The following is an 18342-nucleotide window of genomic DNA, read 5'->3' on the forward strand; positions in this document are numbered from 1 at the left end:
CTCTAGCTTATTTGCTAGAAGTCACCTTTTGTTTTTGTCTCAGGTACCAAATATATTTTCCTTTTTTGGTCATCTGATATCTGATAAATTCATATTCTCACTGGCCTTTCTTCAAATGACCATTTTTTCAATTTAGTATTGTACCTAAAATCATTCCTTGCTTTATTTTAAAACAAAAAAAATTAGCTTTCTTTTGATGCCTGAAGCAGCCGATAGCAATGTTATCTTGAATACTGGTGTCTGCTATTTTCTGAGTTCTTTGTGGAAAACACTGTCCATTTTCAGGTTACCTTTTCTTTTCTTTTTTTTTTGTTTACATGTTTTCTTGTCTTTTTTCCCTCGTCTGTCAGTTAGCATATATCTTTTTTAAAAAAATATATTTTATTGACTTTTTACAGAGAGGAAAGGAGAGGGATAGAGAGTTAGAAACATTAATGAGAGAGAAACATTGACATTATTACTTTTTTTCCCCATGGTTCTATATGATTATTTAAAATGAAAAGTGCCGCCCAAGCCGGTTTGGCTCAGTGGATAGAGCATCGGCCTGGGGACCGAAAGGTCCCAGGTTGTATTCCGGTCAAGGGCACATACCTGGGTTGTGGGCTCAATCTCCATTGGGGGACTTGCAGTAGGCAGCCGATCCGTGATTCTCTCTCATCGTGGATGTTTCTATCTCTCTCTCCCTATTCCTTCCTATCTGAAATCAATAAAAATATATTTAAAAAAAAATATGCCAGTGGCTATGCTGAACTTACAGCTTCTGATAGGTGAAAAGGACTAGAGTCAAATGTCCCTCCCATTTGAAATAAATGCTAGCCTTCTTTAAGCATTTTTTTTCTTAAAATAACCCCCAAACACTTTTCATTTTGAAAAAATTTTAGGTATACATAACAATAAAAATAGTATAATGAATCCCCACAAATCTATCATCCAGAGTCAATAATTACTAATTACGTTTTTTGTGTCTTTTTACATTTTGGGAGAACTACAATGGAAAACTCAGTAGAAGAGTGAAAGTTTAAAATAAAGTCATATGTGGGGGGAATCTATTTTTCTTTTAACTGTTTTTTTTTACTTTAGCTCTAGCCAAGAGCTTAGAAGATGCTCTGAGCCAAACTGCGCACATCACTCAGCAGGCCGTTGTAGCTCAGAACGCTGCAGTCCAGGCCGTCAATGCCCACTCCAACATTCTGAAAGCAGCCATGGACAATTCTGAGGTGAGCCAAAGACCTGAGGTGCTTAAGAACCTGATGCCTTCCTCCTAGCAGAGGCTTTCTCTCACTGAGAAAAAGTAATCTAAAGTAGTTGTCTTTTAAAGAAACAACACAAAGGAACAAGAAAGACGTTTAAATGTTCTCTAACGAATTTTTATGTGGTGTTTTATCTCACAACAACGATATGGTACACAAGTTAGTTCAGATTTGCTTTCATATCTTAATAGTGCTTCATTGTATTTGTTGTTTGCTTTCTATTTTTTGCTTTAAAATAGCCAATTTTAAAAAATAACCTTTTTGTTTTGAGATACTTTTAGATTGACATGCAGTTGTAAGAAGTAATACAGGGAGATCCCATGTACCCTAAAACACCAGCTATTTTACATGCTTATGTTGGTTATTTAACTTACATTTAACATGTTAAAGGATAAAGTACATTGATTTAAAATGTAATACCGGAACTCAATAAGTTTCCTTTATCATTACATTCAGTTATTTCGTACATAAAAATATATCTTGATACCAAGTTATTTAAATAATAAAATACTTTAAATATAAATCTCATGGATCAGGAGGATCATGCATAATCAGTAAAGTTACGTTTTCACCATAACTATAGTTTTTAAAAAATTTAAATACACTTTACATTGTTTTAGTCATATGTACATACATCACAAAAGAGTTAAATTAGACCTTTGACATAAATAGAAACTATAACCTTTGAAAACTTAAAGAAAATTTTGTTTTATTCAAAGTCCAAGAAAAAAAATTTCAGTCAGAGTTCAGTCAGGAAAGTGGAAACCACACAGAATATTTAATATGCTCATTATAGAAGCAGGTATGGGAAAGCTAGAAGTTACATATCAGGAAGTTAGTTTCAAACTCAGGTGGGCCAATATCTTTCAGAAGAACACTGGTTAGAAACTGTAAATAGCCATGGTACTACTTGGGTGGAAGGCTACATAAGAGGGTATTTCCTCTTCCTAGTGATCGAATAATGTGTAGGGCATGAGGATTAGAGAGTATGAAATCCATTGCAGTCCAGACTTTACAACTAAAGAACACCTTGTAGTAGCAGTTAACTAGATTAGGGAGTATTAGCTGGTATTGCAAAATAATCAGAAAAGGATATGAACAAAAGTTTTGAAATGTTATGGATTCCAACTTCTGTTTCTTCTAGTAAGAAGCTACAGACAGGTGCATGTGGGCTCCATAATACAGTGTATTACTTCACCAGAGCAGTGTTTGGAAACAGTTGGCTTGATGGCAGGGGAGTCTGGTGTGTTTCACAGGGCAGATTATCTTTGATCATCTAGAAATAAAAATACCTTCAACAAAGGGAAACACATTTTGGCCTCCAGGATATCATTAACACTTACATGATTTATAAGCCTTTTTGAGTTCATTATAAAGGATTCTGTTAATACAATACCAGGTGGCTCTAACAGCATACTATAGAGTCTTGGAAAATTTGATATAGATGACAAGATACTGCTATCGTCCAACCCAGCATCCTTTCTTTTTCTATTTATTTATTTACCTTTTAAAATATATTTTATTGATTTTTTTAAGAGAGGAAGGGAGAGGGATAGAGTTAGAAACATCGATGAGAGAGAAACATCGATCAGCTGCCTCCTGCACACCGCCTCCTGGGGATGTGCCTGCAACTGATTCCTTGACCGGAACCGAACCTGGGACCCTTCAGTACACAGGCCGACACTCTATCCACTGAGCCAAACCGGTTAGGGCCTTTCTTTTTATTTTTACTTTATTTTTTAAAATAAGTCTTTATTGCTGAAAGTATTACATATGTCCCCCCATCGACCCGCTCCAGGCCCTCACCGTCCCATTGTCTGTGTCCATGGGCCATGCATACACCAGCATCCTTTCTTAATATTTTATTTGGCAAGATGGCAATTCACTGAAACATCAACTTTACTATTCCTACCATAATATTAATTTGCTTTGTCATTTTGCATCAATTTACGTAGAACATAAAAACAAAAAAGTGAGATACAGAGATAGAAGAAAAGTACCAAATATTTTCTCTAAAAGCTGGGATGATTCTTCTTCTTCTTTTTGTTTTTTGTATTTTTTTCTTAAAAATTTTTTACTTTCCTTTCTTTTTACAAACCTTGTGTCAAGGGCCGACTTTCAGTAGGTCACAGCGAGGGAACTGCTCTGCTGTGTACGAAACCCCGACCCAGAAGCCGGTCGTCTAGGAATGGTTTAGCATCAGGTTTCCCACGAACGTGCGTGGTGTGAAGGGGAGGGGGCGGCCCCCTTTCCAGCCGCACCTCGTTTCCCAGGACTCTAAAAGCTGGGATTCTTAAACCTGAAGTTGGGTCTGTGGGTAGAGTTCAGGGGCTTGAGGAACTTGGATGAAAAACATCTTTATTTTCCATAGTCTCAAAACCTTTTCTTTCAATTATGAATATCAGCAACAAACCAGAGTAGGTTAGCACTGCTCCTACCTTTGTCCCCAGCAGAAAGCCCAGGTATTCTCACATCACATTACAGGACTTGCAGATCCCTTGCAATATCATCTGTGCTCACCACTACTTCTAAGGTAGGCTATTCATTAGTCTTACCACTGGATCTTGGTTTCTGCTTCACAAAATTAAAAAAACATTTCTTATGACAATATTTCAATGTAATTGAGTTCCTTTGTATTATTATAGTTTCATTTTAAGCATTTAAAAATGGTATTCTGAGAAACTTTTTCAGATGCCCACAGTGGTCCAGTGGCAAGGTTAAGGGACTTGGCTCTTTAAACTTACCATGGAGAATAGATGTACCTTTACAATGGAGACCATGCTAGATTAGATGTCCATGGGAACATAATGTGGAGAATTGGTTTTGAATGACCCAAACTAGAAGTGTTACTTTTGCTGAGCCCGCCCCCGCCAAAGCAGCAGGCCTTGGGCTGCAGAGGCAGAACTACTTGTATTTCTTCCTAGGGTATAAGTTGGGCATCCATGGCCCCGGTCACCTTACTGAAATGACAGTCATGTTCTGGGTGGGCGGCGGCCCCTGCAGTGGCCGTCTTTGGGCAATTTGAATTGTAATTATTGGACCATTTCAGTTATTTTTTTTCTAGATAAAAGTATTTTGTTCTCTGATAATTTAGTTTGTTCCTGTTCATCTCCAGGGTCCTAGCATAGTATACTTTTAATATAAGCCATAAAAAAAGAAAAAAGAAAAAAGAGAGATAAGCCATAAGGTAGTTTTACATCATATCTGCACAGAACACATTCACTTTAAACTATATGCACTAGTCAAAAGGAAAGAGAGAAAAAAAACACATTTAAAATAGTTCAGACAGTTCCAAATAACATTCCACTTACTGTATATATGATGCAGAATGTGGGGAGGATGGGCGTTGGACTCATGCTTTCAGTGACCTGGGTTCTTGCACCTCATGGTGTGAGCATCTTGCTGCACTGAGTATGATTACAGTTACAGGTTGGGAGTGGGGTTTGGTACAATGTGTTTCCTAAATATGAGCAACTCTGCTCAGTTGAGGAAGTGGCAATCAGTTCCTAATGCTGCAACAAAACCATGTTAGACCTGCCTAAGGAATTTTCAAGGGAAACTTATTTATATTTATTTTATTTATTTATGTATATAATTCACATCCTATAAAATTCAGCATGGGAGGGTTAACATTAGTTGATTTTAACCTTGCAGATTATAGAGGACAATGCTTTAGAATAGTGTTTTGGAGTAGTAAGGACCCTACAGATGCATAAACTTTTTACTTATCCTTAAATTATGATTTTGGTAGACATACAGTGCTTCATTGAATAATGATTCAATCAACAAACGTAAATCATGAAAAGTTATTGTTCTTATTAATTTTTTCTGCCTTGTGTCTTCTTTTGAGGATCTAATAAAAATGCTCTTACGCACAGAAACAGTCTTACAATTTTGTTGGGGGCGGGGTGATGGGAGATGGTTCATGGATTTCTTTGAGCCTCACCATGAACCTTAGATTAATAGTGCCTACTCTGGCCCGGGCTGTTGTTGCTCACTGGTTAGAGCCTTGGCCTGCACACTGAAGGGTCTCGGGTTCGATTCCCAGTCAAGGGCATGTACCTGGGTTGCTGGTTTGATCTCTGGCCTCCCTCCTCCCTCCCAACCTCCCTCCCTTCCACTCTTTCTAAAAATCAATGGAAAAAATACCCCTTGGGTAAGGATTAACCAAAAAATCCAAACAACCAAAAAAGAGTACCTACTCTGAATAATGATAATTATTGTATGTGACTTTTTACCTTTGAATTTAATGTCACTTGTTTCTGTATTTGATCCTGTTGGCCTGTCCTACGACAATAATAGCAGTTACTCATGTTTACATAATTCATACCTTTTTTTGGCACTGATGGTATTTGGCTCCTTCTATAGAATGTCCCCAAAAATGTATACACTCTTTAACAGCTGATAGTTCAATTTTGAAAATGAAACGCATTTTTTAAAAAAATTATTATTATTGATTTCAAAGGGCGGGGGGAGAGAGAGAGAGAGAGAGAGAGAGAGAGAAGCATCAATTATGAAGAGAATCACTGATCGACTGCCTCCTGCATGCCCCACAACTGGGGATCGAGCCTGAACCTGGCCATATGCCCTGACTAGGAATTGAACTGTGACCTCCTGGTTCATAGGTCGACACTCAGCCACTGAGCCACACCGGTAGGGTGAAAATGAAATGCATTTAATAAACACCACCTTTATAGTTATTCAAAGTGTGTATATACATGTTTTGGAGCCACCCTATATTTTTAAAAAATTAATTTATTTTCCAAGTACATTTGACGTACAATATTCGTTTCAGATGCCCAGCATACTGATTATTATAAACCTTACAAAGCAATTGCCCCAAAGAAGCAAGTAATGAAAACTCTTTGTTCAGATTGCAGGTGAGAAGAAGTCAGCTCAGTGGCGCACAGTGGAAGGTGCACTGAAGGAACGCAGAAAGGCAGTAGATGAGGCTGCCGATGCCCTTCTCAAAGCCAAGTAATTACTCATGGACTTTAACAAGTAATTAGGGCCGCCTGGTGGCTTTCTTTGGGCTGGGTTTTCTTTGTATTGTCTGTTCGGAAAGAGGAAGCAGAGAAACCCTTTCCTCCCTCTCCACCTGTTCTTGATTTGTATTGGTATTAGGAACACAAGTTTAAAAAGGAGGGATGGAATGAAATATAATTAGGCCAAAATAAATTTGATAGAAACCTATAAAAGAGATCTTGTGAGAAGCAGTTTTTCTTTGGGTTATTGCTTCTCTAAAGAATTACTGAGCTTCTGCCATAATTTCAAGATTTTTCTTGGATATTTTGAGCAGTTTTATTAGAATTTAGAGAGTATCTCACAATCTCTTTGCCTTAATTACCTAAGTAGTTATATATAAATATAATGGGTTAGTTTTATGCCACCTTGACCTCGATTTCTGGAGGTTGGCTAAAACTAGGATCCAGCACGCAAACTAAATACAGATCAACTTCTGATGATGGAAACCTACTTACATTTGGATAAAGGTTCTCATCAACATAATGGAATCGTTATATGTCATTCAAAATGTGCTGTCTTCCTTAATGCCTGTTAGGAGATTTAAGATATTGGCTTACATTACTCCAGACCAGGGGTGGGGAATGTCCAGCCGACAAAAATTTGGTCTGCCCCCGCCCAGGCATTAGGGGTGAGTTAATGAAATGTTTGACCAAATATAGCAGGCTGATTTTAAAGTTGATCATTTTGTATGGTCCGCAAAAGCTGTTATAGAGTAAGTAAAAGGCCCTTGGCGGAAAAAGGTTCCCCACTGCTGCTCTAGACCATGAATCAGGGCTCTGGGTCTATGTTTTGTGGTGGGCAGACCATAGTCCTTCTGGCCTATGAAACATTCTGAATAGTGAGGGCTCCCCAACACTGGCTATTTGCTCATTGAGCTCTTTGGCCTCCTCCCTTGCTTTGGCCTTCTTTACACTCTCTCATTGGCAGAGGAGGCAGCCTAATCCTTGCAAAAGCCGCCATTTGGAGTGGTCTTCGTGTGGCGGGCACTGTGCCAGGTACTTGGGAATTGCCTCTGACCCCTGTTCATGCAAGCGTGTGCAGCAGAGGAGAGGCTGACCTGGAGCAGAATCCAGGTCTCCTGTTTGGCGGCCTCCGTCTTTCCTGTGCACCAGGCCTCTTCTCTGGGTCCCTCTGGGAAATCTAGTTTCTGACCGAGGTGTTTTCAGTTGTTGGCAAGGACAGCTTCTCTGCCTACTGACTGAGAAGGCATTGAGTAATTTTTTCCCCCAAAAAACTTTAAAACAATTGAATGTTGTATTTAAACTCTTTAAAAAAATTGACAAGGAATAATGCTAAATCTTTGTTTTGTTTTATTGGTTTTCAGAGAACAGTTGGAGAAGATGAAAAGTGTAATTGAAAATGCAAAGAAAAAAGAGGTTGCTGGGGCCAAACCTCATATAACTGCTGCAGAGGGAAAACTTCACAACCTGATAGTTGATCTGGATAATGTGGTCCAAAAGGTGGGGTTTTAGGTCGTTTATAAGTATTTTTTACTTTTAAATAATATCCTTTAGACAAAAGATTTTAAAAATTCAGGAAAATAATAAGTTCCTACCATATCTGTCCCTTTTCCCCTACAAAGAATATAAGTTGTTACAAATTTTACAAACTTGAGTTGGAAACAAAGTGGATTGTTCAGTATTGTTATTTTTTATAATAGGTAACATTTTTGGTTATGGTTGTTACCACTTAAGAAAACTTCCATTGTAGCAGAACTTCGGTCTGCACCTATGATCTGTGGGTAGTTTCCTGTGAGCCAGAGAAAGAGATACACGGGCACCTAGGCTGGGAGAGGGATTGCCCGAGGTATTGGAATAGAATTAGAAGGAAACAAAGACATGGCTTATGTTTCTTTTCCTGAGCTTTAGATTTCTCTCTCTATATTGTTTATGTATTCCCAACCACATGTAAAGAAATAGATGAATATAACTTCTGTTTTTTAGAACATGTATTTGTCACTTTAACCACATAACCCTTGTGTTTGTTTAGGTTGAAGCAGCTCAGTCTGAGGCTAAGGTTGTGTCTCAGTATCATGAGCTTGTGGTCCAAGCCCGGGATGACTTCAAGCGAGAATTGGACAGTATTACTCCCGAAGTCTTGCCAGGGTGGAAAGGAATGAGTAAGTCTAACTGAAGTGTTGGCACTTTTCTTTTTTCATTTTTAAACAACAGATAGACTAAACTGACTTCAGCTCCATCCATCTAGTCCAAACCCCTCTGACATGCATATCTCATTTGGCATACAGTACAGTGTTTCCAACATTTATTTCAGTCACTGGTGTGACCAGTAACACACTGTGACAGTACTCCCATGGCTTTAGCCATAGTGAACATAAATTCTAGCCAGTGTTTGATTCCATAACCCATGATTCCAGCCTGGTCTCTGCTAGTCAAGAAAAAAAAAAAAAGTTTTTTTTTATTGATATCCAAGTGAATGAAAGTGATATTGTAACCTTGATTCTGTTTGAATATTATATATATGTAAAATTATTCAATACCTTTGGTACTTTAAAACTCTTCACAATGAATTACTTAAGGTGCCCGTTACTGCTCTGTGACAACACTGCGGTTAAGAACTCCCCCAGGGACACTGCAGTGAGAAGGAAATTGGCTCTGAGGCTCTTGCCTTGCAAATGGCTCAGATTGCAGGGAACTTTGATGGCTAAGCAATTACACAGTGTACCTGCAGGGAATATATTTCATTTCCTGAAGTGCTCTGCAGGTAGCAAGAATTGGAGGTTACCAGTCTCAACAAAATCAAAATACTACTTAAATGTCAGTGTCTGTTGGAAACTGAACATCAGGTAGGACCTGAAGAACTGGTGTTAAGGTGTCAAGGCTGCATCATGGAACCATGGCTGGTCCAAGTAGCTAAGGTAAAAAAGACCAGTGCAGGAATTTTGTCTGCATTGTGGCCAGCCAGGCAGATTTAATGACAAGGCTGTCAAAAATTAACTCAGACATTTAGTATTTTTAATTCAGTTTATTGACTTAAGAAGGAGATATCAGATTCATGTTAAAGGCAAAATAAAAGCAGGAGAAAGACACGCAGTTCAGTCTGGGAACAGTGGTTCTTGTTTGCAAAGAGGGAGTGTGGACAGACTCCCCTGAGCAGGTAGTGAAGCCACTTCCGCACATTTCCCTCGGGATTTCTCCCGGGCTGAGCCTCACTGAGGTAACTTGTTATCACCCGGAGACCTTCCCTCTTCATCTTACTCCAGAAGTCACTCTGCCACATTACCTTATCATATCCTTTTGAAATTCTTTCTTACTGGTTTTTGTGCATCTGTGACATTGGAAGATAGTGTGGAGTCTCGGCTGGCTGAAATAGATGCAGTAGGTAGAAGGGGCAGGATAGGGACAGGTTGTGTCTGTGGAGAGTTAGTTATGAGTGCTATCCCTAGGAATTTGCATTCTCTTATTTAAAATACTGCCTTTGGTCTTCTCGCTAGGCTAAATTCTGCTGATTTTTAAAAATAATGTTTTATTGATTTTTTACAGAGAAGAAGGGAGAGGGATAGAGAGTTAGAAACATCAATGAGAGAGATCGATCAGCTGCCTCCTGCACGCCCCCCAGTGGGGATGTGCCAGCAACCAAGGTACATGCCCTTGACCGGAATCGAAGCTGGGACCCTTCAGTCCGCAGGCCGACGCTCTATCCACTGAGCAAAACCGGTTCGGCAATTCTGCTCATTTTTGCATGTCTGCCTTAGTTTTTTTTTTATTGTTTAAAGTATTACATGTCTCCTTTTTTTCCCTGATTAACCCCTTCCCCCGCCACTCCCATCCCCCAGCACATGCCCTCACCCCCTACTATCCGTGTCCATTGGTCATGCTAATATGCATGCATACAAGTCCTTTGGTTGATCTCTTGAAACCCTTCCCCTGCCTTCTCCCCGAGGTTGGACGGTCTTCTCAGTGCCATCTTGTCTCTGGATCTATTTTTGTTCATCAGTTTATGTTGATCATTATATCCCACATATGAGTGAGATCATGTGATATTTCTCTTTCTCTGACTTCCCATTGAAGGCGGTCGTGGTTTTCAGTGTGATTTGTACAGATCAAATGCAACTTTCATGTGAACTCACAGTTTTCAGATTTCCAAAGAAGAAAGATCAATTTCTTAATTATTTGAAATGTTAGGAGAAGCCTAGTACTGAGAACAGAGTTAGGACTGTGTCATCGTGAAATACTTTATGAACTAATGCCAGTGGAGGGTGAGAGTTACAGCTTCTATGTAAACACTAAATTGATTGCTTTAGCAAAAATAGAGATGAGTGCCTAGAAATGAAAACTCCTTTTATCTCCTCTTACTTTCTAAGATGTTAGAATTTACCTTGATTTATAGTTTTACAGTCCTTTAAATTTGTAGGAAATAAACTGTTATTTTGCTTCCCAATATTAATGTTTTTTTCTGTTTGTTCCTCATTCTTTCTTGTTTCCTTTGGGATATTTCTATTTAATTATTACTGATTAATAGCTGAAATATGTATATCTTTTTTAAAAAATTGTTTTTCTTTTTTTTTATAGCTGTTTCTGACCTAGGTGAGTAATTATGTGTCTTTTATGTTTCAAGGCTTTTGAGTCTTAAAAGACTGAAGTCTTTTTGTTTTGCCTATGATTCTTATACTGAACCATCTAAATAATAGAAAGTAGAATTATGTTGCATGTGAGAAATCCGATTTGGATGTTTTTGTCATCCATGTTCTCTCATCAACAAAATGTTTCACCAAGTGATTGGAAACCTGTATGGGGTGTGTGTGTATGTGTGTGTTTTAAGCTTTTATTTTGTAAAATTTTAAATAGTAAAAAGTCAGAAGAAAACTATAATGAACTCCTTTGGACCCATCACCCAGTTTCACCAGTGATCATCACATGGCTAGTTTTGTCTATTTCCACAGCTTATTTTGAAGCAGATTCCAACTATTATATCCTATTATAAACACTTTCAGTATATTTAAAAAAAAATAACATAATCATTATACCATTACCACACCTAAAACAGTAATAATTCTTTAATGTCATCAAATGTCTATTCAGTGTTCATATATGCCCAGTTTTTTTATAAAATGACTCGTTTTAATTGTTCTATTTGAATCAATCTACAAAGGTTTTACACAGGTTGAATTTGGTCAATAAATCTCTTACCCCCACTTTGTTTTTTGCTTTTTAGTCTAGTATAAAGGTGAATGATATATCACGTAGTATATATCACATTCTGTATTTTGCTGTTAGAGCCATAATTTTTAATCTATGGTAATATAGCAGAACACTTTTGGATTATGAAATTAGGGGAAAAACAGTGTTTAAGCCTAAATCAGAATCTTTGGGCAGGAGTGCTTTTAAAGCTCTACAAGTGGTTCTGGTGGACAGTTCTGGGTGCAGATCACTGTCCTAGATAATATCACCTGTTAAGAGTGAAAGTATCCGAACACTTATTAGATGCCTGTTGTGACTAATCATAGTCATGTATAAAAGAAAATACAGAAGTGATTCCATATGCAAGCTTTGTCGTTAGAGCAAAATTATGCTGAGCTATTAAGCCAATTTGTAATTAGTTCAGATTAGAAGTGTTAGTTTGGGTTCCTGGAAAAGAACTTAATATATACTTGAAAGATGACCAAAATTACTTTGCGTGAGATTGAAAACACCTTAGTTGTTGGTCATGAGCTATGAATTTCTGACTGCACCGAAGAAACTAAATCTGTTTTCAAATGTTAGCTACTCTGCTTTTCTTTACAGTTGTTAAAGTTAAATTTTATAACCAGTGGAAACAAGTTACCTTGCAGATATGTAGTTTTGGTGAAATAATTAACATTTTATTGTGGTTTTCTGTTTAGCTGACAAGCTGTCTACCGATGATCTGAACTCCCTGGTTGCTCATGCGCATCGTCGCATCGACCAGCTGAACAGAGAGCTCGCGGAGCAGAAAGCCACGGAGAAGCAGCACATTGCGCTGGCCTTGGAGAAGCAGAAGCGGGAGGAAAAGCGGGCCTTTGACTCTGCAGTGGCGAAAGCGTTGGAACAGCACAGGAGTGACATACAGGCTGAGCAGGACAGGAAGGTAGAAGAAACACTTCGATTGCCTGGTATTTTTAAAAAATATATTTTTATTGATTTCAGAGAGGAAGGGAGAGGGAGAGAGAGAAACATCAGTGATGAGAGAGAATCATTGATTGGCTGCCTTCTGCACGTCTCCCCATGGGAGATTTACCCCACAACTGGGGCACGTGCCCTTGACCGGAATCAAACCCGGCACCCCAGGCTGGTGCTCTATCCACTGAGCCAAACCATCTAGGGTGTGATTGACTAGCATTTAAAGTGAATCTAACTCGATTATCTCTTGAGATAATAGCAGCAGTCACTGACTAAAATGCCAGATGTAAGTCATGCCAACCCACCTCTTGAATGGAGCTTTGGTCCTTGTTGTAGTCGGGACTTCCAGGGAAACAGTAGCTGCCAGAGTGCCTTTGTGTGGAGCAGGAGCAGAAGTGTAGTGATGAGCTGCTGGCACTGGGGTTATCTAGCTTACCCTTTCCCAGGCGGCCTCTGCCCCTGAAAGCAGTGCTGGGAGAATCTCTGTTAGGTTCTGAGTATATCTTTCTCTGCCAGTATTTTTAAGTAGTTGGTGGTTAAGAGTGGGTGGACTTGCTCTTGAGTTTTCTGTCTGGGCACATCATGTGTTAAATAGGTGTCTAGAGGCTGATTTGGGAACTTGACTACTCATCCTGCCTTTGTGTCCTTTCAGCTGCACAGCTGACTACCCCCTCCTCCTCGAAACTTCCTTCCCTCCTCCCCCAGAACCACATTTTTCCGGCCTTGCTCCCACCTTGTTGGCCACTGCTTGGCCTCCTTTGCTCAGCCTCTCAGATGTTGGCATGCATTGGCATTGGTTCTGAAACCTGCCCCTTTAACCTGTCTCCAGGTTAACTTAACTAGACCTGTGGCTTTAACTAGTCCTGTGGCTTTGAAGTGTAAGCGTTACCTGTCACCTGAGACATGTATGTTGCTAGCTCCGATATTTGCCTTGCCTTCTAGTTGCCTGATAGCAGCCCACTTGTTGTCTCCCGCTGGATTCTGTCATTTCAGCCTCAGCATATTCACAAGTTTCTTGATTTTCTCCAGTTGGTCTCCCAGCTCCCCCCTCAGCTTGCGTCTCTCTAAATGAACCTACACCTGCCCAGCTGCTCAAGCAAGAAATCATGCTTAGTTGTTCCTCCATCAACTGCACATTCAGTCCATCGACAGATCCTACCAGATCTCCGTCCAAGTAAATCCCAGATCTGTTCACTTTCTCGTTCTTAATTCCTACCGCTTTCTATGTCTGTTTACACGGGCTATAGTCCTTAGAAAACATTCTGATCGGACACCAGGCTGCTGAAAACCCTGCACTGCCTGCCTGTGATTTAGTGTGAAATCCAGACTCTTAACTTATCAACAGGCCTCTTGAACTTACTCCTGTTTGCTGTGAGCCACGCTTCCCTTACTTCCCAGGGGCCCGTTTTCTTTTTGGCGAGGGGTACCTTGACTACATGTTTTTCCCTGGGGTCTTTGCTCTGCCTGGTATCTTGTTCAAGTTCCTCTCTTTAAACCTTTCTTCCAAGTTTGGGTGTCACCTCAGCAAGGCCATACCTAACCCTTCAATCTAAAGTAGAGCCTCTATATTTCTCTTTTATACTGCCCTATTTTCTTAAAAACAAGTTTCACAATTTAAGATGTTCATTTAGTTTATTGTCTGATTGCCTGAATACCACTGCATCTAAGCATATCATAGGCACTGCCTGCACAGGGCTCCCTCTCCATAAATATGCACTAACTAAATGGATTCACTTATTAATTTTATTGTTTCTGAGAATAAGCCAGCTAATGAATTGTAGGTAATCAGCATTAAATAACTTGTAATATGACACAGGACTAATTGTTAGGCAGGGCTTTTCATAGTTTGGTTTGATTTGGCCCACATTGAATCTAAAGTAATAGAAAATAAGCACTTTCAGAGCAGTTTTGTTTAAAAGCGTGTTCAGCAACTGCCAGATATTTTCTTACCAGTTTTTCACAGTGGGCATTATTATTCACAGATGAGAAAGTGAAGACTTGAGAAGATACATCATTTCGCTAGGGTCACACACATGGTTGTGGTGAGGCTGTGTTTGAGCCCAAGTCTCTATAGTGACCTTTTCCCTATGATCTGGGATTTGTTCATTCTCAGGGTGGGGGGTGTGATTCGGGAAATGACAGTTTGCTTTGTGTAGGAGGCAGCCTGGTGATACGGAAGAAACACAAACTTGGAGCCAGAGAAACTACTGTTTGAAATTAGATTTCTGCCATAACTGTGTGACCTTGTTTGAGGAGCCTTTCAATGTTCAGCTTTCTGATTCAGAGAAGAAGTAGAAGTAAAGATGTGTAGGCTTGTGTGGCACATCACAGGGGACCAGGACATGGAGGCTCTGTCACCATGGTGACTGGTCTTCTCTTCTCCTAAGAGCATAAGTGGGGAACTGGGGACTAATCGTTAGTTTGGTTTCACAGGTAGAGGAAGTCAGAGATGCCATGGAGAATGAAATGAGAACCCAGCTCCGCCGACAGACTGCTGCCCACACTGATCACTTACAAGATGTGCTCAAGGTGCAGGAACAGGAACTGAAACAAGAATTTGAACAGGTGAGGACCTCTTGTAAAACACTGATTCCCCTTCCCCTTGCTGTTCATAGCGATCTCTCCTTTATTTACTTATGTATATGTATATTTTAAATATAATTTTATTGATTTCAGAAAGGGAGAAGGGGGAGAGAGAGAAACATCAATGATGAGCGAGAACATTGATTAGCTGCCTCCTACATGCCCCCTACTGGGGATCGAGCCCACAACCCAGGCATGTGCCCTGACAGGGAATTGAACTGTGACCTCCTGGTTCATAGGTTGACACTCAACCATTGACCCACACCGGCTGGACCATTTATATATTTTTAATCCTCACCTGGGGATATGTTTGATTTGAGAGAGGAAGGAGGGGTTGAGAAACATCAGTCAGTTGCCTCCTGATAGGATCGAACCTGCAGCCTTTTGGTGTATGGCACAACACTACAACCAACTGAGCCACCCGGCTGGGGCTCTCCTTTCCTTTTAACGTGCTTTGAATGGCATTCCCTCTGGGGATATGGAAGATGGGGAGGATTGCTAATGGTACCTACCCTTGGAGTGGGGGCTTTTGTATGTTGCACAACTGCTCCTTTTTACATAAAGGTGTACCTTTATGTTATTAATCACGTGTTTTATATCTGTCCTGTCATTTGGAACCTTCAAAGCTTTAAGGAGGGTTAGTACATGAGGCTTTATGAATGCAGATACTAGTACTTGACAATGAGTCCATTCAGCCAGTGCCTAAATATTTATGAGTGCCAGCCCCGTGCCAGGCAGTGCCTGCTATATGCTAGGATGCAGTGGTGCTCAAGGCAGACCATCAGGCAGAACCAGTCGTTCGACAAAAGGGACATCTGGTTGTGATAGTTGTTTTTAGAAAGTAGGACCCTGGGGAATTGACACTGCTTCATCCCCATAAACCCCTGTGATTGTGTGGCAGTTCCTAGATTTTTATATTTTAGGAAACCTCCCAGAAAGGTTAAATTTGGAAATCACTAGGATACCTTTAATCATAATTAGTTTCTACTCCACAAGTCCTTTATAATATAGAGGATATTGAATACAATTTAATTATTATATTTGTGTGGCAGTACAATTACTTTCTATTTTCTCATTTTCATAGTCTCTTCTGCTAGTCTGCCTCTAATGTTAGCTTCCACTAGTAAATTTGTATAAAGTTCAAATACATAATGTAGGCGTTTTCATGACAACTATGTTGATACTTTAAAGGCTCTCTTTGCTTTTGGAGATAAGCAGTTGCTGGAAGACTTTAGTGTCCCAGTGAGTGACGTGCACTGACCCTAACCTAACCCAATGCTTCTGTACACTGTTTACTTTAGGACCTGTCGGAAAAACTTGCCGAACAAGAATTAGAGTTTCGTCGGCTCAGTCAGGAGCAAGTTGACAACTTTACTCTGGATATAAACACTGCCTATGCCAGACTGAGAGGAATCGAACAGGCCGTTCAGAGTGAGTCCTTGGGCCTCTTAGATCGTTATGAGGATAGTGGAATGTGTGCATCAACATGAGGGCATACAGATGAATTCACTGTAATAAACTATTCATTTGTTAGAAAATAAGCCCGATTTGGTAAATTTGGAACATAGAGTAAACTGAGAGGAAATTTAAAAGAATCTAAAAATTAAACCTAAGTAAGTTGACAGACATGAGCTCACCATTTACGAGGCAGTTTACCCAACAGGCTTTGGTTATGTCACGTGTCCTGATGGAGAAAAAGGTCAGTGTGGTCACGTGCTTGCCTCTAGGCTGTGCTGACTGCCTCCAGCCCTGTTAGTGTCTCTGGTCCTGGTGATGTGCTGGTTCCACCCACCAAATGGACAGTGGTTATGCTGAGGCCTCCATGTACCACATTGGAAAGGAAATCTTAACAATGAAGATGTTGGTAAAACGGGTTTCTTTGGGGTCTTATGCAAGTTTTTTGTCAGAAGAATAGTCCATTAAGTGTATTTGAAGTCTTCCATCCCTTTTCGGGAGGTTTTTGGTGGCCTTAGCATAAGTCATAGCCTAATTTAAATGTTTCCTTCTCACACATTTTTACAGATAAACATCTGAATTAGATGTCAACACTGTCCTGGATGTCACAGAAAGGAGACCAGGTTGTGCTTGTGCACATATATCTCAGTTTTCTCCAGGGCCAAGTCCTCACCGAATTGTCGTGGCTTGTTGCCTCCCCTGAAGAGGCCAGCCAGGAAAGAACACTCAGAAATAAGTGGTGGGTGGGTTGGAGGAGGCTTTGTGCTCCATCTTCCCATGTGTGGATTTAGCTTATTGAAGGCACATCATTTCTCTGGATGTATGAAGAGGATATTAGTCGAGTGGAAAGAAAAGTTTTTCTTTGCCTTTGTTTTCTTTATAGGTCATGCAGCTGCCGAAGAGGAGGCCAGAAAAGCCCACCAACTCTGGCTTTCGGTGGAGGCACTCAAGTACAGCATGAAGACGGCGTCTGCAGAACTGCCCACGGTCCCGCTGGCTAGTGCTGTTGAGGCTATCAAAGCCACCTGTTCTGATAGTGAATTTGCCCAAGCTTTAACCGCAGCGATCCCTCCAGAGTCCCTGACCCGTGGGGTGTACAGTGAAGAGACCCTTAGAGCCCGTTTCTATGCTGTTCAAAAGCTGGCCCGGAGGGTAGCAATGATTGACGAAACCAGAAATAGCTTATACCAGTACTTCCTCTCCTACTTGCAGTCCCTGCTCCTATTCCCGCCTCAGCAACTGAAGCCACCCGTGGAGCTCTCCCCTGAGGATATAAACACATTTAAGTTACTGTCATATGCCTCCTATTGCATTGAGCATGGTGACCTGGAGCTGGCAGCGAAGTTTGTCAATCAACTGAAAGGGGAGTCCAGACGAGTGGCGCAGGACTGGCTGAAGGAAGCCCGGATGACTCTAGAAACTAAACAGATAGTGGACATCCTGACAGCATACGCCAGCGCTGTAGGAATAGGAACCACTCGAGTGCAGCAGGAGTAAGGCCTAGAAGTTTTGTCAGAGGAAGTCAACAGTAATACATGAAGGGTTAGCAGCAGGGTCTCAGAATTGTCTAGAAAGGGGCAGTTACAAATGCTGTTCTAAATGTTAACACCTGTGGCATTTATATTATTTCCACTTGCTATCATGTCAGTGAACTCCAGGAGTACTTTCTTTGCAACTTGTGCAACATTTTCTGTTTTTCAGGTTTTACTGATCAGGCTGTGAGCCAATCAAAATGATGTTTGTGATCCCTATTATTATTGATTTTGCCCCTGGAGCAAACTGAATAAAACAGATGAAAACTGGTAGCTTATCTCTTTTCAAAAAGTATCATTACTAGCCTGTGTGTATAGAAATTTCTGTGGGAAGCAGCAACAGCAGAGGTAGGAAGTTCTTCCTGTGCACTCTCCGAAATGCAAGGGTTCCTGGTGGTAAAC

General features: G+C 40.3%; 1 protein-coding gene across 1 annotated transcript in view; it reads left to right on the plus strand.

The window, feature by feature from the left end:
* The window catches only part of IMMT (inner membrane mitochondrial protein), a 43994-nt gene extending 25776 nt beyond the window's left edge, over window positions 1-18218 (plus strand). Inside the window, 9 exon segments of the mRNA XM_015564079.1 lie at window positions 1081-1217; window positions 6124-6227; window positions 7600-7735; window positions 8265-8394; window positions 10805-10819; window positions 12115-12338; window positions 14804-14935; window positions 16255-16384; window positions 17292-18218. Coding sequence (XP_015419565.1) covers window positions 1081-1217; window positions 6124-6227; window positions 7600-7735; window positions 8265-8394; window positions 10805-10819; window positions 12115-12338; window positions 14804-14935; window positions 16255-16384; window positions 17292-17905 — 1622 coding nt within the window. The 3' untranslated portion in view covers window positions 17906-18218.
* The last annotated feature ends 124 nt before the right edge of the window (window positions 18219-18342 follow it).

Source organism: Myotis davidii, unplaced genomic scaffold, assembly GCF_000327345.1.
Source record: "Myotis davidii unplaced genomic scaffold, ASM32734v1 scaffold339, whole genome shotgun sequence".
NCBI lineage: Eukaryota > Metazoa > Chordata > Mammalia > Chiroptera > Vespertilionidae > Myotis > Myotis davidii.